General features: G+C 44.7%; 1 protein-coding gene across 8 annotated transcripts in view; it reads right to left on the bottom strand.

Annotated features, from left to right (window-relative positions):
- Positions 1 to 25,757, bottom strand: part of VPS11 (VPS11 core subunit of CORVET and HOPS complexes) — a 65,435-nt gene that overhangs the window by 16,707 nt on the left and 22,971 nt on the right. Inside the window, exons 1-8 of one of the 8 annotated variants that reach the window (XM_050921995.1) lie at positions 14,880 to 15,057; positions 13,591 to 13,739; positions 13,253 to 13,388; positions 10,693 to 10,856; positions 10,317 to 10,564; positions 9,111 to 9,312; positions 3,581 to 3,634; positions 2,618 to 2,671 (exon numbers count right to left, since the gene is read on the bottom strand). In XM_050921995.1, coding sequence (XP_050777952.1) covers positions 2,618 to 2,671; positions 3,581 to 3,634; positions 9,111 to 9,312; positions 10,317 to 10,564; positions 10,693 to 10,856; positions 13,253 to 13,388; positions 13,591 to 13,739; positions 14,880 to 15,042 — 1,170 coding nt within the window. In that variant the 5' untranslated portion in view covers positions 15,043 to 15,057. Of the gene's footprint in view, positions 1 to 2,617; positions 2,672 to 3,580; positions 3,635 to 9,110; positions 9,313 to 10,316; positions 10,565 to 10,692; positions 10,857 to 13,252; positions 13,389 to 13,590; positions 13,740 to 14,879; positions 15,058 to 17,523; positions 18,455 to 20,250; positions 20,477 to 20,747; positions 20,920 to 21,492; positions 21,696 to 22,042; positions 22,183 to 24,922; positions 25,085 to 25,757 lie in introns of those variants that run through there. The other 7 variants (XM_050921994.1, XM_050921998.1, XM_050921991.1 and 4 more) reach the window with 7 other exon arrangements.

Here is a 25,757-nt window from a genome sequence, read left to right as displayed (position 1 = left end):
TTACACACCTATCTGGAAGGGCTGTGGCTTACTATCTGTGAAGTGCCATCACTGGGTGAATGGAACTAGAGCAGTGGTTCTCAATTTATTTTTTTTTTAATGGTGACCCCTTTCACATAGCAAACCTCTGAGTGCGACCCCCTTAATAAATTAAAAACACTTTTTAATATACACCGCTACCATGATATAACGCCACCCGATATAACACGAATTTGGATATAACGGGGTAAAGCAGTGCTCCGAGGAGGCTGGGCTGCGCACGCTGGTTGATCAAAGCAAGTTCAATATAACAAGGTTTCACCTATAATGTGCTAAGATTTTTTGGCTCCCAAGGACAGCGTTATATCGAGGTAGAGGTGTATTTAACACCATTATAAATGCTGGAGGCAAAGTGGGGTTTGGGGTGGAGGTTGACAGCTCGCAATCCCCCCATGTAATAACCTCGTGATCCCCTGAGGGGTCCTGACCCCCAGTTTGAGAACCTCTGAACTAGAGAAACACAATTATGTGCTTTTGTAATTTTTATACTGAGTCAGACTAAGCATTTTGCACAGTGCTAGAGAATAGGTCTTGCAGTAAGGGTAACAAAGGCAGACTAAACAGCCTGGCAATTCCCACCTCAATGAGTGATGAGATAAAATGCACTATATCTGCTCTGTGCTTTTTATGAATGCTGAACTTTACCATTGCTGTGCAATCCTGCAAGGAGCCAGGATTAAGATTTGTCTGCAGGAATTGTGTTCTATATGAGCAGAGGTAGGTCAGAAAGTTGTGCAGAAGGAAAATGGCAGCCGCTCAATACAACAGACAGAGCAAGCCACAGGGTATGGAGGCTGCAAAGGCCCAGGTACCTGTAGATGGGACATTTAATTTACACTCTGGAAGGGGAAGGATCACGTAAAATAGTCCACCACCACTATCCTACTCAAGCAGAAGGCAGAGAATCCCTTCATAGATCCTGACCCTGTGAAGGGCAATGTAGTCTAGTAGTCACAGCTGAAGATGAACCAGGAAGCCTAGTTTCTAATCTTTCTCTGCTACTGATGCTCTAAGTGGCTGTGGGCAAGTCATGGGTTTCTACATGTGTAAAATGAGTCCAACAAACTTCCCTTTTGTAAGGTGCTGTGAGATGCTAGGTGAAAGGCACAGGTGCCATAAGTACAAAGTGTTGATAATAATTCTTAATAGATTAGCAGATCGCACGCAGTGGAGAACAGCAATGTCCCACCCTTCAATGCCCATCTGTCTCATCTTCTAGCCACCCACAAAGTACAGAGCCATGCCTGCGCCTGACTTCCAGAGTAGGCATGATTATCTCAAACCAAAGGCCCAAGGCATGTTTATCTCTCTTTGCAAACTTGCTCCTCCCAGCTGCAGCTAGATAGCAAGAAAGACCCAACGTATTTCCTATATCCTCCCTCCCAGGCCTTCGTGAGTGTCAACGCAGCCTAAGTTTTGCCTCCATGTAAGATATTTGGTGTTGGATATAGCAAAATGAAGACACAACGGGATTCTACTGAAAGAGGCGTGCAATCACCTCCCTGTTTCTTGAGCTACTCCATGAGCTTGGTGCTGATGGAATGTGCCAGCTGACAGCCATTGGGACTAAAGTTCAGTTTATTGAGAATGGATACAGTCCAGGTGGCATCGAGGCCACATAGCTGTAACAACATGCCTCAGGCCCGACATGGAGGGATCCCCTGCAGGAGAGCTCAGTCTCGTGGCCCATTGAATCTTGGACCTTCCTACGGGGACTGCCAACAAGGATGCCTATTATAGTGCAACTCTGATGACATTATTTCTAATTCACAGGAGGTCACTCTTTGGCAAAGATATCATTACTCCAGTCTAGGGTCACTTTATGGAGAGGACTTGGGCTTTTTGGTTTGAGAAAGATAGTTCATCTGCATAAACAAATATAAGTAAATTTATTTCCATCTAATAATACTTTGTGCTTAATGCAAGAATCTTAAGGTGCTTTACTAATATGAATGAATGAAGCCTCATGCCCCAGACCTTCTGTGAAGTATCCACAAATTGTCCCCATTTTACAGATGAGAAAATAGCCGCATAGATAAATAAAAAACAAAATTTTCAAGAGTGTCCACTACTTTGGGTGCTCAAACTTGAAACATCTGGATCTCAATTTGCATCCGCACCTTCTAGTGACTTAAGTTGAGAGAACTCAGCACCTCTGAAAGTCAGGTGCTAGGTACATAAGCTTGGGCACCCAAAATTAGAGGCCACTTTTGAAGACTGGCCCTAAGAGACTTGCCATAAGTCACACAGTGAGTCAGTGGTAGAGATGGGAACAGAACAAGGGAATACTGATTCCTAGTCTTTCATTTTGCCCACTAGACAACACTTCTCTATTGAGCAGGAAACCTGATAGATGCAATGCTTCATTTGGGTTTATATATAAGTAGTAGAGACACACACTTATTTACAGAGGGTAACTGCTGTACATCATATTTTTAAAGTTGAAATTAGACACCCAGATTTTCTACTTTTAGGAGATGGAGCTACAGGGTCTCCAGTCACAACTGTCCCTGCTGAAGAGACACTCAGCAATACAGTGATACCAGAACAGAGGCTAATTCAATAAGCAGAAACTCACCTGACTCTTCCTGGTGCCCACTCGGATAACTCTGTTTTTCAGGCCATTTTCATCCTGTGAACAATATGCTTCATGTATTTTAAAATTAAAGCAAATCCTCCAAATCCATAATTGTGGAGGTTTTCTTTACAGTGCTCTCTGCCAACTCAGAGCTCACTCCACCGCAGCTAAACGTGTTCCCCAACTGGCAACCCCATCTTCCTAAACTGAGCAAAATATCAAATATTTAAACTAACTCAAGAGTAGGTTTGCAAAGACTGTCAACTCCTGTTGGGAAATGTGCAGCACCTCCCAGAAGGCACTCACTGTCTTGCTGTATTGGGCCCTAGAGCTCAATTCTGTGAACACTACCAGACATAGCACACGCTTCTGTGAACAATCCTATTGACTTTTGTAGTAAGCGTTTGCAGGGTTGGAAATCATATGTGCTGTATTATAAAGTTCTTAAATGTTCAGCTATTCACAAAAAGTCATTAAGAAGAACACTTAGTCCTTATATAGAACTTTTCACTTTCAAAATGCTGTGTAAGCATTAACTAACATCTGCATATTTATGTACGTCTTTAAAAAATGATCAAACTTTTATCTTAATTAAATAACCAGCTAGGACTGATCTATTCAGTAAATGGCAGAATTAGAAGGGAAAGTGGTATAATCCCTTTACTCTCACTCTCTCCTTTTGATTTAAGCACTATATCTTAACTAAAGACAAACACTGCAAAGACCTCAACCTTAGGAACATTTTACTTGTAACTGTTTTCTAAAAATGGGAAAGTGATATTGTTTGATTTTTGTTTTCTCCGACCCCCTTAAAACTTTAAAGGGTGGAGGAGTAGACTTTAAGCCTGGCCTATTCAATTATCCCGACAGATTTGCAAAGCTGACATATACACATTTTATTATGAGATATATAATTACCATGAACAATCTAAGCCCTGAAGAATGCAAAGTCCGTTCCTTTACCTGAGTTTTCCTCAGTGTCTTCTCCATCGCTATGGACTTTTCCAGCCCCAATGCCTGTTATGTGAAAGAGAAGAAGACGCTCCTTGAACTGGGAAAGAGGAGAGGAGGGAAGTTATTGCCTCAGCTGCCTAGCACAGTGTGTGCCAGATCATGCGCTAGAGAGAAGGGCTATTCCATTTGCGACCCAGACCTTTCTGGTGTAGCATGGACACACAGATAAGAGGTGACAGGCATGCTACAGTATGTGCTGCATTAGGAGATTGGGAGGAAAAGGCCTTCAGAAAGCAGGGATGGGTGTGACCGGCACTTAGGAATGGAGGTTACCAGTTCTGCAGAGAAGGAAATTCAGCTGCAGGAGCTGCCTCAGCAGAGCTGTCCAGCTTCTGTACGGAAAAAAAAAATTGTGCTGAATCACTAGGAAGAACGAGACCTTCTCTCCCTCAAAGACACCAGCCCAAGGCCTTTGCTGCCTGATACCCCAGATCTGTGTATAGCATCTAATGCATTATCCAACAGAACAGTCACAAGGAGGGTATTTTCATAATAACCAAGATATTATTTCGTGGGAGAGGGACACAACATGTGGCTTCGTACAAAGCCGGGACTCCAGCCTATCACCCACTCTCAAGGCAACAGAGCACCATTTCTTTGAAACTATCACAAGCTACGTGGATTGACAAAGGGCAGTGAGCCAAGAGACCTGAGCTTTATCCAGAACTCAACCACTGATTCACCTTGCAACTCTGAGCAATAATTTAGCTACTCTCCCTCAGTTTCCCTTTCTATAAAATAGCTCCTTGTAAAGTGCATTTGATTTTTTTAATTGGACTGTTATTAAAAAGGCCTCATGTACTAATTGGCAGGGTTAAAAACTCTTATTTCTAAGCTCAGAAGCGGTCTCAGTCCAGCGGAAAACCGCTTCTGCTGAAACCTTTGACTGACAGCAGGGTTAATAAAAATGCTCAACCTTGACATAAAACCAGGCTTTCAGTGTATTAACTAATTTGGTTTTAACATCAATAATTTGGGACTTATTGCTACCTTAATCTAGGATTCTGAATACAGCCATGTGTTTACAGATTGTACATATTTTAATAATTGTAATCTTTAGTTTTCAAAGTTGGCTCAGTCTACTCCCAAGTACCATGAACAGTGTTCATTTTAGAAAGTGTATGGTTATACACCCAAAGAGAAACAGTCAATAGAAAAAGATTCCCATTTGATCACATCACATGAAGGCAGACAACTAAATACTGACAAATTTTATAGGTGCTTGAATACAAATGCAAGAAGTTAAAATGCTAAGATGGGTGAACTTGAATGCCTGATGTTAAACAAAAATATTGATGTAACAGGCATCACAGAAACTTGGTGGAATGATGACAAATCAGTGGGTCATTGTAACACCAGAATACAAAATATACGGGGATGACAGAGCAGGTTGTGCTGATGGGGGAATGGCACTATATGTAAAAAAGCACAGAATCAAATATAGAAAAAACTTTAAATGAACCAAATTGTACCACAGAATCTCTATGGATAGAAATTCCATGTTTGGATAACAAGAGTATAGCAGTAGGAATGTACTACCGACCACTTGAGCAGAATGTTGACGACAGTAATTGTGAAATGCTCAGGGAGATGAGAGAGACTATAAAAACAGAAAACTCAATAATAATGAGGGATTTCAAATATCCTCATATTGATTGGGTTAATGTCACCCCAGAAGGAATGCTGAAATAAAGTTTCTAGACACTATTAGTGACTGCTTCTTGAGGCAGCTAGTTCTGGCACCCACAAGGTAAAGAGGTAATTCTTGGTTTAGTCCTGAGCGGAGCACAGGATCTGGGCCAAGAGGTGAATATAGCTGAACCACCCAGTAATAGTGACCGTAGTGTAAATAAATTTAACATCCTTGTAGGGCGGAAATACAAAAGAAGCCCACCATAGTAGCATTTAACTTCAAAAAGGGGAACTAAACAAAAATGAGGAAGCTAGTTAAATGGCAGTTAAAAGGAACAATCACAAGAGTGAAATGCCTGCAAGTGCATGGAAACTTTTTAAAAACCACCATAATAGAGTTCCAACTAAATATATATCCCAAAAGAAAAAATAAATCAGTAACAGGAGCAAAAAAATGCCACCATGGCTAAACAGAGCGAAAGATGCAGAGACAAAAAGGCATCCTTCAAAACCTGGAAGTCAAATCCTACTGCGAAAAACAGAAAAGAACAAACTCTGGCAAGTCCAATATAAAAGTATAATTTGGCAGGTCTAATTAGCAACTAGCAAGACATGCAAAACTAACAGTCAGCTTTTTAAGTATATCAGAAGCAGGAAGCCTGCCAAACCACCAGTGAGGCCCCTGAACAAATAAGATGCTAAAGTAACACTCAAAGAAGACAAGGCCATTGAGGAGAAGATCAATGAATTTTTTGCTTCCCTCTTCACTGCAGAGGGCCTGAGAAAAATTCCCCCACATGAGCCATACAAATCTGAGGAACTGGCTCAGATTGTGGTGTCAGTGGACAAGGGTTTGGAGCAAACTGATAAATTAAACAGTAATAAATTGCCAGGGCCAGATGGTATTCACCCAAGAGTTCTAAAGGAATTCAAATATGAAATTTCAGAACCACTAAGTGTAATATGTAACCTATTGCTTAAATCAGCCTCTGTACCAGATGACTGGAAGATAGCTAATGTAATGCTAATTTTTTAAAAAAGGCTGTAGAGGTGATTAGGGATGTAAATGGTTAACCGGTAAGTGGCAGCCACCCTGGAGGAGCCCCAGCCCGTCAGCCCCAGTGACCCCAGCCCCTCTCCCTTTCATCGGTTAACAGTTAACCGATTAAATGATATAATTTTAATAATTTAAATGGTATTTACATCCCTAGAGGTGCTCCTGGCAATTACAGGCCAGTAAGCCTACCTTCAATACCAGGAAAATTGGGTGAAACTATAGTAAACAAAAGATTATCTGACACACAGAGGAACACAATTTGTCAGAAGAGTTAACACTGACCAATCTATTAGAATTCTTTGTAGGGGGTCAACAAATATTCTGGACAAGGGTGATTGAGTGGATACAGTGTACTTGGACTTTGAGAAAGCCTTTGACAGTGTTCCTCACCAAGGCTTTTAAGTAATGTAAGCAGTCATGGGATAAGAGGGAAGGTCCTCTCATGGATCAGTAACTGATGAAAGAACAGGAAACAAAATTAGGAATAAATGGTTCATTTTCACAGCAGAAAAAGGTAAATAATGAGTTACACCAAGGATCTCTATTAGGACCTATGCTGTTCCACATACTCATGAGGTCATGAACAGTGAGGTGTCAAAGTTTGCTGATGATATAAAGTCACTCAAGATAGTTAAGTCCAAAGCTGACTTTGAACATTTACAAAGGGAACTTTCAAAACTAGGTGACTGGGCAACAAAATGGCAGATGAAATTCAATGCTGATAAATGCAAAATAATGCACATTGGAAAACAATCTCAACTACATATACAAAATGATGGGTCTAAATTAGCCGTTACCACTCAAGATAGATCTTGGGATCATCGTGGAAGGTTTTCTGAAAAAATCCACATCCAGCAGTCTTCAAAATAGCTAACAGACTGTTAGGAACCATTTGGAAAGAGATAGATAAGAGAAAAATATCATCATGTTACTATAAATCCACGGTATGCCAACATCTTGAATACTGCATACACTTCTGGTTGCCACATCTCAAAAAAAAGACATATTAGAACTCGAAAGAGTACAGAGAAGGGCAACAACGATTAGAGGAATGCAACAGCTTTAATGTGAGTAGAGATTAAAAAGACTGAGACTGTCATACAATTTAGAAAGTAAATGACAAAGTGGAGATAGGCTGAGGACTATAAAATCACGAATGGTGTTGAGAGAGTAAATAAGGAAGTGTTATTTACCACTTCACATAACACAAGAACCAGGAGTCACCCAATGAAATTAACAGGCAGCAGATTTAAAAGAAACATAAGTACTTGTTCAAAAAATGCATAGTTTACCAGCGGAAGTCGTTCTCAGGGGATGTAGTCAAGGCCAAAACAACAAATGGTTTTAAATAGGAATTAGATAAGTTCATAGAGGAGAGGTCCATCAATGGCTATTAGCCAAGATGGTCAGGAACACAACACTGGGTGTCCCTAAACCTCTGACTACCAGAAGTTGGGACTGGATGACTGGGGATTAATCACTCAGTAACTGCCCTAGTCTGTCATTCCCTCTGAAGCATCTACCACAGGCCAATGTCAGAAGACAGGATAATGCACTGGATGAACCACTGGTCTCACCCAATATGGCCACTCTTACGTTTAACCAGAATAACCATCTCTGTCCCTACACTTCCTTTCCCTATACCGCATATGGGCCTCTCCTCAGCCCCGCAAGCCTCACAAACCGGAAAGGTTAAATCTCTGGAAGGAGATGTCAAATTCATTCTTTGGCAAAGGCCAAATTTAAATTTTAACTACAGTCCACAGGTCAAACAACATATTCAGGAGAACACACTCCCCTCTATGCACAGACTTTCCACGGAGATCAATGGCAGGTAACCACAGAAATCAGTAGTAGAATCTGGCTTTTACGTAACACAACTTTCAGTAATTATTTGTTCAGTCCCTTATTGTCACATTCAGACTCACGCAACAGGGAAATCTGCTCCCCTTCAGCTACACCCTGATTTCTGCCCTTTGTTTCCCTTCCTCCCTTATCTTCCTTTCTCCGTTTCCGTCCCTCAACCCGGTCTTCAGGTATTTCCTCCTCTCTTCCCTCTGCATTTCTTTTTTAGCAGCCATTTCCACCTCCTTGGGTTTCATTCTCATCTCATTCCCCATACCACTCACTAACTGGTCATTTATTACATAATTAATGCTTACATTCCAATGTCATAATAAAGCTTAAAAATTACCACTCCATTGACATTAATGGGAGAGTTCACACCTCTCAAAGCTAGTGTGTCTCAGACTGTCTGCAGATTCAGGAAGATTATAAACTGATGCATCCTTTTTGATTCAGATTTGAGAAGTTTCCTTCACAGCCACAAGAACTAGAAACTCCTGTTTTGTTTTGTTTTTTTAAATAAAATATCAGAATCTGCCACATCTGAAAATAAATCCAAACACAGGGAACAAGGTTTTTGACCCCTCTGCTCTAGATAGTGACATATTTCACCTGCTACGCACCTCACCAGGTAAACGTCAACAAGGCTAGTTGTTTCTTCCACTCAATGCTGTCCAAAGCCCTATACAGGTTTGCATAAGATACTAAATTGTCTGCAATGCCTTGGTTGTGCAGAGAAGTTGTTAGCTCATCTGCTATATAACTCACTCACACACAAGGTCAGGGAAGTCACATCTTCTATTGGTCCCTCACACACCTTGCAACAAGGCAACAACGTACTGCCAACATATAACTCAGTTGCCAAAGTGCTGGCTTCTCAACCTCTAATCTGTGGAGCTTTTACAATTCTGAAGCCATAAAACACAAATTAAGAAGGTGGCTTGCCTCAAGTTTGGTCTGAGTATCCTTCTCCTGAAGCGCATGGATCTTCCCATCTCTAGTCAGCACGTAGAGAGACCCCCACTCTGCTAAGACATCCACCACGTCATCGAAGACCGAGCTGTACGCAATGAACTTGTTACACAGGTCATAGACATTCAAGATTTGCTTGTCGGAGTTCTGTGTATCGCTCCCAGCAAACTCTGATCTGGATACCAGAAGAAAGGGGAAGAGATTAACACACGTGCCCCTGGATTTCTGAATCACATTCTAAACAGCGTCTCCTCAACACACTTAGAGCCGAGATACAAACCTTTGAACAACCATGTGAGTATATCGCACGTTAGTCCATATACTAGATGGAAGAAATCATATCTGAGTTATAAAAAGGTGGTGACAGATCCCACTGGAACTGGATGGTGGTGCATGGCACTATCCCAGGAGCAATGACTGGATTCTGTAGATTCATCTGAATTCATAACAGCCTTTGCCGGGGCTCTAATACCAATCACATCCCACAATAATGTCAGTCAACACCTGGGATGAATCTCAGAGTGCCCAGGACTGAGAGTCACCTTGTTAACCACCCTGCCTCCGGATAGAGAGAGACTTGCTGCTGCTTAACTGGGTGTCGGCTCCCCGACACTTCCATCCTGTTAGCTCCCAAACCCTCTCCTCTGGGCTATGTCACCCCTCACTTTGCCTTGCAGGTGAACGACAGATGCATGCCAGTGCCCAAACCCCTTTGAAGCATTCCCCCGTGGTGTTCAGCTCCTTAATCACAGAACACTCACAGTAATAAGAGGTTCGTTGTCCCTGAGGCAACAGTGTACACACCATCTTGAATAATTCAACTCAGGAGCAGCATCTCGTACAACACCGAGTTAATACAGTGAAAACAATCATAAGTTCATCATCAAAGATCAGAACATATTTCCAGTGGATATACACATAACTCCTTACATAGCAGCCGTACCAACATTTACGACAATCATAACCATTTAAAAAACCCAGCTTTCTGAATGAATACTATGAAAGCAGCAGGCCTGTTAGGAGTTGCTGTCACAGACCAGTGAGCCCTCTGCCAGCTGAGAGCAATGGGGCTCTGTGTCACAATAGCCTTGCACAACAAAGCAGCAGGAGAGCTGCAAAGTACAAAAACTGCACAGTGAATATATGTAAAATAGACTCATCTGCTTCCCGGAGTCTTACTTTGGGGAGCTCTTCCGGTCCTTGGAAACAATGATGAGGTATCCTCGATACCAGTGAACGATCAACTTCTGTCCCTCAAAGGCAAAGCAGGGGCCACGCTCATCCGGCTGGTACAGATACACACATTCGTTTCCTGCCACAATGAACTGGAGGTCCTGGGAGGGGTCGCTGAGCGTGGAGCACCGTAAACCGCAACCACGTGTGTCCAGCTCCAGACGAGGATACTCCTTCCCTGACAGCATATAGGACTGCCAATGAAATATGATTTTTCAGAGATTCTATCGAACCGCAGATTGGTGATAAATAACCAGGAGCTGTCACAATCAATGGGCCAGAGTCTGACCTCCATTACAGCTTTGTCAAGCCAATATCTTACCTGGATGTTCTCCGTGGTGACCACAAAAAGGTGGGTGATTTTCCCAGACTGGCGGAAGGCAAGGCCAGTGACCGGGTAATTGCCTTCGTGTAAGATCTGGGTCTTACTGTGTCGGTCTTGTGTGATGTCCCCTTCTGTAAGCACAACACTTCCATCTGCAAAGCCTGTTGAAGAAAAAGGACTAAACCGTTCATGTCTATGGCACTTTCCAAACACATACTAGTATTAAGTTCAAGGCAGTGGATCCTCCTTGTTGTTTCCCAGACAGATATGCATACTGGGACGGTCCCATGGTCTTCTCACTTCACAGACCCATGTATCAAACTCCCTTCCTGAGTAGAGCCTACTAGGACCTCTTCACAGCCATCTCCTGGCCCAGTGCAAAGTCTTACTGTTTGAGAAAGTTTAATCTCTGTTTCTTACACACACGCTTTCTTTATGGTTTATTTTCTCTCACTGCTCCTTTTTGTTTTGTTTTGCTTTGCTACAACAGATGCCTAACTCACTGGAATCAGTTTTGTGTAACAGTTGGTTTAAATCACAGCGCGCCACATGTATACAATAAGCACTATAAAAGTCAAGATTGTAAAATGGAAGGAAACCAGTTGGTCAAAAGTCACATTTTTAGGACAAGTCTTTGAACAAGTTACTGATCCACGAGAAGACCTTCTCTCTTATCTCATGACTACTTAGTTTGCATAAGAGCCTTTGGTGATGGACTTCTTCAAAGGCTTCCTGAAAGTCCTAGTACACTATATCCATGGGATCATCGTTGTCCAAGTGCTTGTTGACACCCTCAAAGAATCTGAGTAAGTTGGTGAGGCATGACTTTCCTTTACAAAAAAGCTGTGTTAATTCTTCCCCCAACAAATCATGGTCATCTGCCCCTTGTGGGTTCCAGAACTAGCTGCTCCAAGAAGCAGTCACTCATGCTGTCACAAAATTTTATCTCAGCGTCATGCCGCAATGTGACATTTACCCAGTCATTAAAATGGCGCTTTCTGCTTCTGGAGCCTCTCTAACCAACATTATCATTTCAGAATCGCTGTCAGCTGATTGAGAGCCTATGCCTACTGCTATACTTTTTTTTAGTCAAGCATGCAATCAGGGCCGGATTTCCAATTAAGTACAGTAGGCACGTGCCTAGGGGCACCAGTGTTCTAGGGTCACCTAAAAGGTAAAAGTGGGTTAAAAGTTAAAAAATTAATACATACACAGTTCAAAGTGGTTAGCGTAAGCTTATTTAAAAAAAAACTTATAAACAACCCAATGATACAGTAGAACCTCATAGTCACAGACACCTCGGGAATGGACGCTGTCCATAACTCTGAAATGGCCGCAACTCTGAATAAGACCTTACGGACTTCAGACACCGAGGGGCCGGGGGGGATTGGGACTGCAGCCACAGGTAGGGGGGTCAGGGCTCTGGGGGTATCAGGGCTTCTGACCCTCGGAATTACCAGGGCTCAGGACTTTAGATCTAGGGGGAGTGCTGGGGCTCGGGACTTCAGCCTCACAGCTCCATTCCCAGCTTCTGCCCAGGGGGCGGGGGCGCCAGAGTTCATACAGCTCCATTCCCAGTTTCAGGAGGGGAGGGGCATGCCGGGGCTCAGGGCTTTAGCTATGGTGGGAGCGCTAGGGCTGAAACCAGCACTCCTCTCATAGCTAAAGCCCCAGCACCCTGCCTTCCAGGGCTGAAGCCGGGAACAGAGCCGCAAGGCTGAAGTTCCGATCCCCAGCGCTCCCTTCAGGTCTAAAGCCTTGACCCTGGTGCTCCCGAGGGTCAGAAGCCTGGACCCCTTTAACTATTGAAGGAGAACTTTAAAAAAATATATGGATTTTGAGCATCTCATTAGCGCGTTTACGAAGCAGAAGTCAAGGCAGAAATCTGTGCAGTAAAGTAGCACCTACTTGCTATCTATGTGATTGTCAGCTGTGGGGGAGGGAGGTGCTGAAGAAGCTGCGTCTACGGGTGCATAAGGTATACATCTGGCCCTGCATGGAATTTCTATTCATAGAGTCTCTATGGTACAGTTTGTTTCATTTCAGATTGGCACCTTATTTGACTATGGTTCCTTTAATACACAATGCCACTCCCTCACCAGTGTGACCTTCTTTATCTTTCCTGTATATTTCATAGCGTGGTATTACCATATTGCAAAACCCATTTTCCTCCGCCTGAACAAAATCTAAATTACCCGAGTGTCCTTTTTTAAAAAAAAAAAAAAAAAAAAAAAAAAAATCATTTTTAAGCCCCGTTAATTTAAACAAAAATTTGCAATATAGCTAAAGAGAATAGGTACCTAAACTTTAAACCTCAATAAAGCATTAATTTTTTGCAAGTAAATTATGGTAAAAATCAAGATTTGCCAAACTTTAGCAAGTAATTACTGGCATTCTCAAGTAGTATCAGGTACATTCTCTTTAGGATGAAAACCATGTGATGTGAAAATGTCAGAACACTCTACACTGCCTTCCGTAGGACCAACCCATTTTCATTCCATCATATTAACTTCAGAGTTTGTTCAGCATCTTCAGGAGACATTTGCTTTTCACTTACCGATAGCCATGAAGTTAAGATTCTCATGGACAGTTAGGCAGGACACAACTGTAGGTTTGTTACCCGGTATTGCTTGGAAAATCCTTGTGCAAAAAGGATTCCCACCATATCGTTTCTCTAAGTTCCAGACTTTAACCTGCAAACAACACAGACAGAGTGTGAGTAGATAGGTTTTAAGGTATATTGGGTCCAAAACCTGGTCCCTTTTAAGTCCATAGGGCTAGAAATTAGTACATTATTTTTCTTTCCAAGACTTTCCCAAACTAATCCCAATACATGGTTCTCCCTCAGAAAAAACACACAAGACAGGCTCACGTCCTCTTTGTCATTTGACTTACCAGCGGGTTAATGCCTTCTTCATCTTCACCAACAGAAGCCAAGATGCTGTGCTGCTTCAGCTGGTGCAAGTGAGTCACCCTCAGCTTGTAAGCCTGGAAACTGCTAAGCTGAAGGGAGCGTGACAAGAACCAGATCTGACCTTCCATATGTAGATGATAGTCAAGGTACTCAGAGAAAAACAAAACGAAACCACACATATCACAACCAAACCTTTCTTAAACTATCCTTATTAGTGACAGCTGGCCAAATATACTCATACTAGTTATTGTTTCAGAAACTGAGGTCATCACACTGCAACAAAATATTTAGTGAACATTTTAACGTGCAGGTAACTGGGAGTTGGAAGAAGCAGACATTTTCTATATGCCAAAGGGCAATTGAACAACAAGGCAAGAGCTCTGCGCACACTTAACAGACATCTTACTATTAGTTTAGGGCCTGCAAGGTACTAAACACTTTTGACTCCCAAAGAGAAGCACCTGCCGGGAGACGTTCAGAACCTTACTGCAGTGAACCCATAGTGTATTTCAAGATGAAGGTGGTCATCTTGTTTCTAGTACATAGAGTACAATGGGCAAAAATATTTAATCTTTCTAGTTCTTACCAACAGGGATTCTCAGCCACGCAGAACGCATTCACAAGCATCTTCGCATGCATCATGCAATAAAGAAAATGGGCTACACTTCCTAAAGCCTGATGGATTCCAAAAACACACATTAGGTCAGCAAAACCACTCCTAGTGGTTTCGGGAATGCTTACCACCGCCCAGTTAACTACCCAAAACACTCTTTTCATAGAGGAGAAATATTAGGAAATTGACTGCATTATATATCACTCACACGCTTCCCATTTCATTTTTCCACCAAACAGGTAAAGCACAGGCGGTGGGAGAGCAAGTTTCTTCCACTCCACACCGTCAATGCGCCGCAGCCCCACTCAGAAGCACCCTCCTCCAGCAGTAAGCCGAGTTCAGACTAGACAGCTCATCCAGCCCTGGACTCGTGGGCTGAGCCTGGTGGGGGAGCAATTGGTGCCAGTGCGATGGACAAGTTTGTGACGTGAAGCAGACACGCGTATATCAGAACATGACAGCACCAGCCAGGCGTAGGGAGCAGTCTTGTTCCTGCCGACTGCGGACTTGGCCATTCCTAAATCTCCTCCCGGCGCACTGGCGCCCAAGGAGGGGGAAAGGCGCCCCGACCCCTTTCCTACCCGCTAGCATTCAAAGAGGATGAGGGTGAGGGACCCCCCTGCTTCTCTCCCCCTCAGGAGCCCCGGCCAAGGATATCCCCGAACACCAGGCTGCCTCTGCCCGAGTCGCAGACGGTGACGCCCGGCGGAAGGGCGTAGGGCTTCCCCCCGCCGGCTGCTCCCCCGTCGGGCCCGGCCGGCTCCTTCACCGTCTCCCTGTCAAAGAACACGAAGCGGCGCCACTGCAGGTAAGCGGCCATCTTGGTCCCCAGAGCCGGACCTGACAGGGGTCAGGTGACCGGGCCGCCGAGGACCGCCTCTCCCTGCGCGCGTGAGGGGCGGTGGCGGCCTGTCACGTGGGGCGCTGGGCAAGCGCAGTCCGCCTCGCCGCTGCCGGGAGCTGTAGTTTTCGCGCGCGCAGCGGCGGGAAGACAGTGAAGCATGCGCGCTAGAGGCCCTGCCCTCTTCTCACTACGTTCCCCCCTTTCATTGGGCAGATGGGTGGGAGGGGTGAGGGCTCAGGGCGCTAAACGGGGGTGTGAGCTCTGGCCTGGGGCCAGAGATGAGGGGTGCAGGAGGGGCTCTGGCCTAGGGGCAAGAGGTTGGAGTGCAGGAGGGGTCAGGGGCAAGGCCAGGAATTAGGGGCTTAGGGTGAAGGGGGCTTCAGGCTGCGGGGTTGATGGTAGTAGGGTGCAGGCTCTGGAGTGGAGATAAGGGATTTTGAGGAGCTCAGGTTTACCTCTGGTGGCTCCCAGTCAGCAGTGCTGCAGGGATACCTGGTCATCCTAGGAGACACACTATTCAATAACACTTTATTAGATGTTCATACGGGGTGTGGCTCACTGCTGAATAATGCTTAAATATAGCAGAACTGCCTTTTTTTTTTAAATGTTATTGCACATACCACTTCAAACCAATCTCAGAGAAGGGCCCAGGCCCAAATGGTAGAGAGAACCATTCAAAAAGCCTAAAATCATGGATCCCTGGGGTAGCTAGTTTGATGGACCCTATTAAGATTACAATAATGCAGCCCTGATAACAGTAACAAAAAGCAAGTATTTCACACAAAACATGCAGAGTTTTGTTTTAACCTAACACCACTTGAGTTCTCCCATTCTAGCATCATGTTAATTTATAAGACTAGGATACATTATAAAACAACATTTGTGATAGTTGTTTTTTTCTTGCTTTCTCTTTTGCAAATGTTGGATTTCAAAGTAACTTTCTTTATTGGAGGCTTAGTAAGAAGCAAAAGCCTCTCTCTTTTATCACACGGCAGACTTGAGGGCAGGATGACTTCCTGGTCTTGAGTGGGGGGAAAGAAAGGCAGCTTTTTGTTGCTAGCCTTTTACCTGCGAAACCAGGAATTACATCACACCTCCCCTTGGCTCATTAAACACGTAAGAATCTTCATTCATGTGTTATTATGCCTGTGTGTGATAGTTACACAGAACCCAGGGCCTCACACTGCCAGGCCATGGAGAAGGTATATATACCTCTTCCCCTGGAGCATGCACATGCAAAGGACTTCATATGCAGCCACTAGGCAAGCACACAAGGGACTTTACAGTCTGCGTTTACAAATTAAAGCTGGGGCTACTGCTGCTAATGGAACAACAGGTGGTGGACCTCACACAGCTGGAGGTGAATTGGGAGACAGGTGCCCTCAGGGTAGCCCTGCAGCACTAGCTACACCCTGGGAGTATAGAAAGAAGTCACTAGTAATTGTATGTAAACACATACAGAACAGCAGCAGGAAATAGTGTTATGTTGCTAGAACAGTGATTTCCACATAGAGAAAAATATTAAGCACAGAAAGTCGAAGTCATCCCTGCTGAAACTGCAGTGGTCTCACTGCACTTACATCAGAGATTAATTTGGGCCAGTGTGCTCAGTTGCACAAAAACCCCATATGAGCTTCCTAAACACCAGGGCTCTTAGAAAACCAGTGCATTTGCACAAAGAACAGCTCAAAGGCCCATATTCTAGTTGAACAGAAGGCAGGTCCATGTTATCTGTTGTGTTATGTAAAAAGCAGAGGTTTAAATAAAAGTAAGTAAGGCCCTAAATTTACGCACAGAGCCATATAGGGGGTTGCTGATCCACAGAGCCTGTCAGCAGGCAGGAGGCGATGGGGGTAAGCTGACAGGGGGCTTCCAATGGATGCTCAGCACCCACCATTGAAGTTCCATGCATTGAGGTTCCCAACTCAGCAGTAATTTTAATAATACTGGGCCTGATCTTGGGAAAAGAACCTGTCAAACCTCACAGGGATAACGGAATTCTTAAGTGATCAATATAATCAATACACAATCAATAGCTCAGCAACACAGTACTATAGAAATAGAGGGCATTTTCTGACAATTGCTTATGTGCAGTTAGTGGGCCTACGATTTGTCTTTGTGGCAGAGTGAGGGACTGGAAGTTATTTTATATATAGATAAGATTAATATGCACTGTGAAAAACATTTTTTGCATTTCTATAAGAGAAAACCCTACATTTAACTTGTTATGAAGAAGTGTATTTTCTTCTCTTTTCAGATACATAACTTGTGGCTCCAGGGGCTCCTCCGGGGCAGATTATATCCCTAAATCGCCACACAGTCAGTTCACATTAAGAAAAAGTCTATGTTCTCATTTCTTTGAGCTATAAAACATGCATAAATTTAAAGTACGTACATAAGAAATGTCTTATAGTAAGCAATTCTAACCTTTAAATTAAAAGACAGTTACAGCACAACTGAATTTGTGTGAGGTCATTTTTAATACAGGTGAAACATGGGTCAAGCAGCTGCCAGGAGAAATTCTGAACTCACAATTTAGTTGAATTTCTATCTACATGCCTATTAGGCCATTCTTCATTACATAAAATAATCTCAGAGCAACCATATGAAGCAATTACACCCCTAAAAGACCATCTGGCCCCAAACTCTGATTTTCCATCAGTGATCACCGGACTTTATCTCTGGTCTACAAACAACTACATTAAAAAACAAATCAACAAAAAGCTCAAGACAAGCACATCACACAACACTCGATCATTGGGCAAGAAAGCCAAATATTTTCCATAGCCGCCTGTTCTGCCAAGCTAGTGTAGTGGTAATTGGCTGCAACACTGGCTAACCCAGCCCACAGGACAATCAGTTACTGCCCAGCAGAAACCTGCTGCAAAAGGCTTTGTGCTGTGCAAATGTGACACCAGAGATTGCCCTGTAGAGTTGCAGACAGGTTGGTGTGCCCAGGGCTTAAGGCACTGTGAGGCTGTCAGAGGGGTGCTATGCACCATGACCTGTACTCAAACCCTCCCAGAAAGTGCACTGTTCTTTGCATCATATATATCCCAACACGGTAGTTTTATAGTCACTTGAGCTCATGTCCTCTCCAGTCAAGTTCCATCCCAGTTAATTGGAGGGGTTGAAAGACATCAGGAAGCAACTAATTTACAGAGTCTTCAAGATAAGTATAGTACAAGATCCACAAGGGAAGCGTCCCAGGGAAGGAATGGCTTTAGGTGCTGCGTTTTGTGTGTATGAGGAGTTCCCTCTGAAGGCCAGCCTCAATAGTTGTGGCTGATTTGCCTGGGGGCAGATCCGTGATGAGAGTGAGCTTATTGAAAACCCCACGACCAAAGTAATCAGCAACAACAGAGAAGCCATCATTAGAGCACTTGAGCTGTCAAAGACAAAAAGAAGCTTCATTAAGAGATGGTTGGGTCCTGCTCCAAGGCACTCATGCTCCATCTGCTGCAATCTCAACCATATTTGGTCACTTCATTTTGCAGCATTTGCGTTACATATAAGAAAAGGAGCATCGTCACCCTTGGTGGAAGCTCTTATACTAACACACACCTCAAGAAAGATTTTCTGCAGTTAGGATATTCAGCCTTCCCTGTTATCCACATGTTCACCTAAATATTCAGTTCATCTCCATTTAAATCATGTGCCATCAAATCAAATTGATCCCTATGCTTTTAAACACCACCAACTTAGCATATGTTAAAGTACATATTGCCCTGTCTACATTCGATTTTTCAGATGTGTTTGTTTGAATAGATTAGCTACAAATTCTAACATTTTAAATCCTTGCTTAGAAAAGGTCTGATAGGAGACACTATCTTTACGGTCTTAAACCTGCCTCGGCCAATTTGACCAATTATTTTCTACCTACTTCAATTTCACTACAGTTTCAGGTCAAACTGTTGTGCAGTGTTATTGTATGCTATTGTGCAGCTGTCATGTTCCACTCTACAGATGGATGCCTTTTAGTGACAGCTGAAGGGAAATTACTTCTAGATACCTCCATTTGTAGTATGGAAGGCACCTCAGAGACAAGTCATTCAGCTACCAGTGCTCCACAATTCAGGTTCAATAAGGACCTGTTTGCAAAGTCGCTTCATCCTTTCCTGTTCTCAGCAAGTCTCACAAACAGCACAGGAGCCTGAACGCCTGTGTATATTAACACATACCATTCACAGCAGCATGGGTGGCAAGTTCTATAGGCCCCCATGGCACTTGGGCACCAGGAATATTCCTGGCCCAGGGCCCAGCTCCAGCACTGTTTGAAGCTGGGTCTCTCTCTTGGCCCAGCCTTCCACCCCCAGGCACCCCGCTCCATGCATCCCCCGGGTGATTTAAAACAGCCCAGGGCACCCACCACTGGCAGCGCAGCAGAGAGGAGTGGCTTCCTGCCTGCTCACTTCACGTGGCTGCCAGCCAATAGGAAGCTGCGGGGACAGTGCCTGAGGGTAGCAGCATAAGGAGGCCCCCCGCCCTGCCTAGGAGTCCCAGGTAAGTGACGCACCCACCTCCTCCCAGAGCCTGCACCCCCACCCCTTTCCCACACACCCTCTCCTGCCCCCAAACTCCCTCCCAGAACCTGCACCCAAACTCCAGCCCAGAGCCTGCATCCCTCACCCTGTTCCCACACACCCGCTCCTGTCCCCAAAGTCTCTCCCAGAGCCTGCACCCCACCCCTCTGCACTCCCTCCCAGAGTCTACACCCAAACTTCATTCCAGAGGCTGCACCCCCTCTCTCCACACCCTTTCCCATCCCCAAACTCCCCCCCGGAGCCTGCACCTCACACTTCAGACCCCTTCCCCCACCCAAACTCCCTCCCAGAGCCCAACCTCTCACCCCTTCTGCACCCAAACTTCCTCCCAGACCCTGCACCCTAATCATAGATCATAGAATATCAGGGCTGGAAGGGACCTCAGGAGGTCATCTAGTCCAACCCCCCTGCTCAAAGCAGGACTAATCCCCTGTCCCAGCCCAGGGCCTGAACCCCAGACCTCCTCCCCCCACCCAAACTCCCTCCCATAGCCTTAGGTAGGTGGGGGGGGCGGAGTTGAGGGGGCAGGATCTGGGCATTCTAGGCACCACCAGAATTTCAACAAACCTGCTGCCCCTGCACAGCAGAGATTTAAGGGGAAAGCAGGTATAAGGGGAAAGGGCAGTGATGATGATACCGCTACCTGATGCTGAAACTGATCATGCAGATCTCTCTTCTGTTCTTGGGTTCGGATCATATCTGTGACCTTTCGGTTCTCTGGCATGCAGGTGGGACATTCTGAATCGCTCTCTGAGTAGCTCTCAAAGCAGTGCTGGTGAAAGGAATGACCACACAGGAAGTGGACTGAAGGCAGCTCCAGGGCACTTGTACAGATGCTGCACTTTGTTTTCTGGAAGATCTTGGGACTGAGACAATTTGGGGGTGGGGGGAGAGAGAGACAGAATACGATTTTTCTTAAGAAAATGAAGAAATAGGACTACCCAATGTAAGACACCCCAGAGTCAGTGCACCTGAGCAGCAGTTGAAGGCAGGATTTTCCCTCTAGGTCTCCAAACCCATAACTAGCTCACTCAACCACCAGCAAGAGAACAGGAGGAGATCTTGGGGATGCACACTATAAGATGCTCAAACTAGATTTTTATATAGCCAGGGAGAGAGAGTGAGAGTCTCCTGCACCTGGTTTTGAGGTCTTCAATCTCCTGGCGGATCCTTGTGGTCTCTTCACGATATTTCTGAATCCTCTGCTCATCCTGCTCAATCTGGCGGCTCTGCTTCTGCAGCTTGTTGACAAGATAATCCTTAATCACAGACAGCGTGGCCGTGGAGTTATGAGCCAGAGTCTGCACAACTGAGAATAACCAGCACATTAATACAGAAACAAACCAAGAGCTGGAACAGCTGAGTTGGTCTTATCTGGACTGGTCTTTTCTGAAATGCCATCCGAAGACCAAAGGGCTCAGGGTTTTACTGAATTACAAAACTCTTGACTAAAACTCTAAACTTTAGACGGTATTAGACAGGGAAACTGTGGGTTCCAGTGACCAATGTGCTTAGGGGATTCCAGAAATAGATGATGGGGAGGTGTTTTGAGCCGGACACTGGGAGTCAAGAGACCTGGATTCTCTTCCAGTTTTGTCACCAGTTCACAGTCTGTCTTGGGCAAGTCACTTTACCAATAGGGAAACCAAAGTACAGAGACTGAATGGGGATACTGCTTAGTCACAGGCAGGTTGTGAAGCTTGATTAGAATTAGTAAGCCCTCCCCTCAATCAGGGATCACTGGTATGTGCCCTCCCTACGGTGCAGGCAGCTAGTGGACTAGCTAAATCTCAAGCTGCATTGACTATTGCATTCCTCCAAACTCTCTGTCCAGAGAGAGCTCATTCTAGCCCTATTTCCTTGCTGTACGTCTTGTCATTACCGAGCAGTGGAGGCATGAGGTTCTTGTTTTCAATATGCTTCAGTACCGCTGTGATGTATTCCTTGCAGTCCTCTTCTTTCCGGGCAAAATAGCTGAGGGCCTGTTCCCAGAGACAGGTCTCTTGGTCTCCATATAACTCGCACACCTCAATCACCTTCCTGTACTGCTCATTTTGCATGTGATAATGCATAATCTGTTGGAAACTGAAAAAAGGGGAGCCAGGGAGAGGGCAGGTCAGTTGGTCAGCCCACCTCTCCCTTACTCACTGCTGCAGGGATCCCAGCCTGTCACCTGGCCACATAATTCCCTAACACTACTCCAAAGCCCCAGTTCAGCCAGACCCTTCTACATTACATTACATTACACCACCCCTCTGAAAAAACAGCAGCAGAGACACAGGTTAGTTTTTCAGCTTGGTAACTGACCTAGATCCCTGCTTTGAGACTTTCAAAGGACCCTTACCCTTGCCTTCCTCTTGTAGTACATAAAGGGTTGTGGTCCAGTGCCTAAATCAATAAGGCTCAGTCCCTGGAAGGGAAGCAGCACTCACAGTTTGCCCTGTTCATAAAGGTAGAGGACACCATCCTTGAAGTTGTGCATCTGACACAGTACCAAAGCCTTATGGAAAACTGTTCTAAACCTTCCACTCTTCAGCAGGGTGATGGCTTCACTGTGCAGCTTCTCTTTGATCTGCAAAGGAGACAAAACAAAATAGAGCATTAAGCTCCAGGATCTTGGCAAATTAAGAAGATAAGAAGGGCCACACTGGGTCAGACCAAAGGTCCATCAAGCCCAGTATCCTGTCCTCTGACAGTGGCCAGTGGCAGATACCCCAAAGGGAACCATCCTCTGTCTCCCAATCTCAGCTTCTGGCAAACAGAGGCTAGGGACACCATTCCTGCTCATCCTGGCTAATAGACTGATGGAAGATAGCTATTGATGGACCTATCTAGCTCCCTTTTGAACCCTGTTATAGTATAGGCCTTCACAACACCCTCTGGCAAGGAGTTCCAGAGGTTGACAGTGCGTTGCGTGAAAAAATACTTTCTTGTGTTTGTTTTAAACCTGCTACCTATTAATTTCATTTGGTGGCCCCTTGTTCTTGTATTATGAGAAGGAGTAAATAACACTTCCTTATTTACTTTCTCTATACCACTCATGATTTTATACACCTCTATCATATCCCACCCTAGTCGCCTCTTTTTCAAGCTGAAAAGTCCCAGCCTTATTAATCTCTCCTCATATGGAAGCTGTTCTATACCCCTAAGCATTTTTGTTGTCCTTTTCTGAACCTTTTCCAATTCCAGAACATCTTTTTCGAGATGGGGCAACCGCATCTGCGTGCAGTATTCAAGGTGTGGACGTTTTTATATAGAGGCAATATGACATTTTCTGTCTTATTATCTATCCCTTTCTTGATGACTCCCAACATTCTGTTCGCTGTTTTGACTCCCACTGCACACTGAGTGGATGATTTCAGAGAACTAGCCCCATGACTCCTAGATCTTTTTCTTGAGTGGTAACAGCTAATTTAGACCCCATCATTGTATATGTATATTTAGTATTATGTTTTCCAACGTGCATTACTTTGCATTTATCATTAAATTTCATCTGCCACTTTGTTGCCCAGTCACCCAGTTTTGTGAGATCCTTTTGTAGTGCGTCACAGTCTGCCTGGGACTTAAATATCTGAAGTAGTTTTGTATCATCTGCAAATTTTGCCACCTCACTGTTTACCCCTTTTCCCAGATTGTTTATGAATATCTTAAATAGGACTGGGTCCAGTACAGATCCCTGGGGGACACCACTATTTACTTCTCTCCATTCTGAAAACTGACCGTTTATTCTTACCCTTTGTTTCCTTTTTTTTAACCACTTATCAATCCATGAGAGAACCTTCCCTCTTATCCCATGATTGCTTATTTTGCTTAAGAGCCTTTGGTGAGGGACCTTGTCAAAGGCTTTCTGAAAACCTAAATACACTATATCCACTGGAGCAGAGAGTCCTGTGGCATCTTATAGACTAACAGACGTATTGGAGCATGAGCTTTTGTGGGTGACTACCCACTTCGTCGGACTCTGCTGCTTTTACAGATCCAGACTAACATGGCTACCCCTCTGATATATATCCACTGGATCTCCTTTCTCCCCAATCTTGTTGACCCCCTCAAAGAATTCTAGTAGATTAGTGAGGCATGTTGACTATTTCCTAACAAATTATGTTCATTTGTGTGTCTGACAATTTTGTTCTTTACTATAGTTTCAACCAATTTGCCCAGTACTGAAGTAAGGCTTACTGGCCTGCAGTTGCCAGGGTCACCTCTGGAGCCCTTTTTAGAAACTGGCATCACATTAGCTATCCTCCAGTCATTTGGTACAGAAGCTGATTTAAATGATAGGTTACAGACTACAGTAAGTAGTCCTGCAATTTCACATTCGAGTTCCTTCAGAACTCTTGGGTGAATACCATCAGGTCCTGGAGACTTATTACTGTTTAGTTTATCAATTTGTTCCAAAACCACCTCTATCATCATCTCAGTTTGGGACACCCCAAGGACCAGACGTCTACCCTGCAGCTCTCCTGGGGGCTGGGGGAGAGGAAGGGGGAGTTTGCTCTGTTCTTCCCCTTTCCCTATTACAAAAAATAAGAGGAATTCTCCTTGGCCTTGATTAGCAGTGATCTAGATGATTGCTGGGAGTCAGTTTTCAGAACAAAAAGGGTGCAGGCGAGTGAGACAAGGCACTCTCCCAAGGGGTCATAATTTTTCAGCACCCAGAATCAATGAGACCCTTAGGGACTGAGTCCAGCCTAACCTAATAGAAATGTAATAGATGAATGGACAAACCAGCACAGTCCATCTGTCCAGCACAGCAAGCTTAGGTCACCTTATATTAAAACCATATGAGCAGAGCTTAGAGCAAGGGTCTCCAATGCAGCACCTGCGGGGGCATCTTAATGTGCCCGCGTCCTGTCCCCTGGGAGAGCACCCGCCGAATTTCAGCAGCATTTCGGTGGGGATGCCTCTCGATGACGACCTTGTCACCAGCAAGTGATGTCATCAAGAGGCATCGCCCCCGAAATTCAGGAGTGACGCCTCTCGATGACGCAATTGTCAACGGCAAGCAGTGTCGAGAAGCATCGCCCCCAAATTTCGGGGGCGATGCCTCTCGATGACGCTACTTTCTGTCGATAGATGACATCGAGAGGCGTCGCCCTCGAATTTCGGCGGCGACCCCTCTCAATGTTGTCACTTGTCAACAGCAAGCAGCGTCATCGAGAGGCGTCGCTGCCAAAATGCCGCCGAAATTCGGCAGTATTTCGGTGGGTGCTCCACCGCCGCAGTGGTCCTTCCTCTGATGCCCGATGCAAATAGAAATGGTGGGCCCGCCAAAGCCCCTTCTCTAGCTACAGAGTGAAAGGAGCTCAAACCTGCAGATCCTGTTCATGTGCCCAGTTCTGGAGTCGAAGTTCCAGCAGTGTGTCATAGACGCCCTGAGGAGAGTCAGACTGCACCTCTGTCATGTGCTCCAGAAAAGCCTTCAGCTCCCGGGAGTTGTTTGCAAAGACTGGAATGAACTCCTCAGAGTTAGCCTTTAACACAAGCCAGAAACAAAGTCAGACACACTGTTCAATCCCAAGTGCATGTCTCTCCATGGCACTCAGCACCCCAAAGCACCCCATATTTTCTCATGGTGATGTAATTATTGTATGGATTTGTACAAAGCACGCTGTGTGAGCTATCCTTTTACAAGTCTTGATCTGCTAAACATTAATATCTTGTTGGATTGTATGTGCTATCATCATATGTGAAGTTATGAAATCTTGCTATGTGGGAGTTACTAAAGTACGATGTAAGGCTGGAAGCACCCACTGTTAGCCTTTCAGGTACAACCATGAAGAGGCTAGACAGTGCTAATAGCCCATCAACAAAGACAATAGCCATGGAAAAGGCTTGTCCACACCTGTGGATGCTTCAGCCAGCCTATGGATAATGGCTGCTATGCTATGCTGGGAGAGCAACACAGAGGTGCACAGACAATCAGGAAGTTTTTGGAAAGCGTTGGGGACAATTTCCTGGTGCAAGTGCCGGAGGAACCAAATAGAGGCAGAGCTTTTCTTGACCTGCTGCTCACAAACAGAGGAGAATAAGTAGGGGAGGCAAAAGTGGACGGGAACTTGGGAGGCACTGACCATGAGATGGCCAAGTTCAGAATCCTGACACAAGGAAGAAAGGAGAGCAGACGAATACAGAGCCTGGACCTCA

This window comes from Gopherus flavomarginatus, chromosome 13 (assembly GCF_025201925.1).
Source record: "Gopherus flavomarginatus isolate rGopFla2 chromosome 13, rGopFla2.mat.asm, whole genome shotgun sequence".
NCBI classification, from domain to species: Eukaryota; Metazoa; Chordata; order Testudines; family Testudinidae; genus Gopherus; species Gopherus flavomarginatus.
This window is presented reverse-complemented; position numbering and strand designations above follow the sequence as displayed.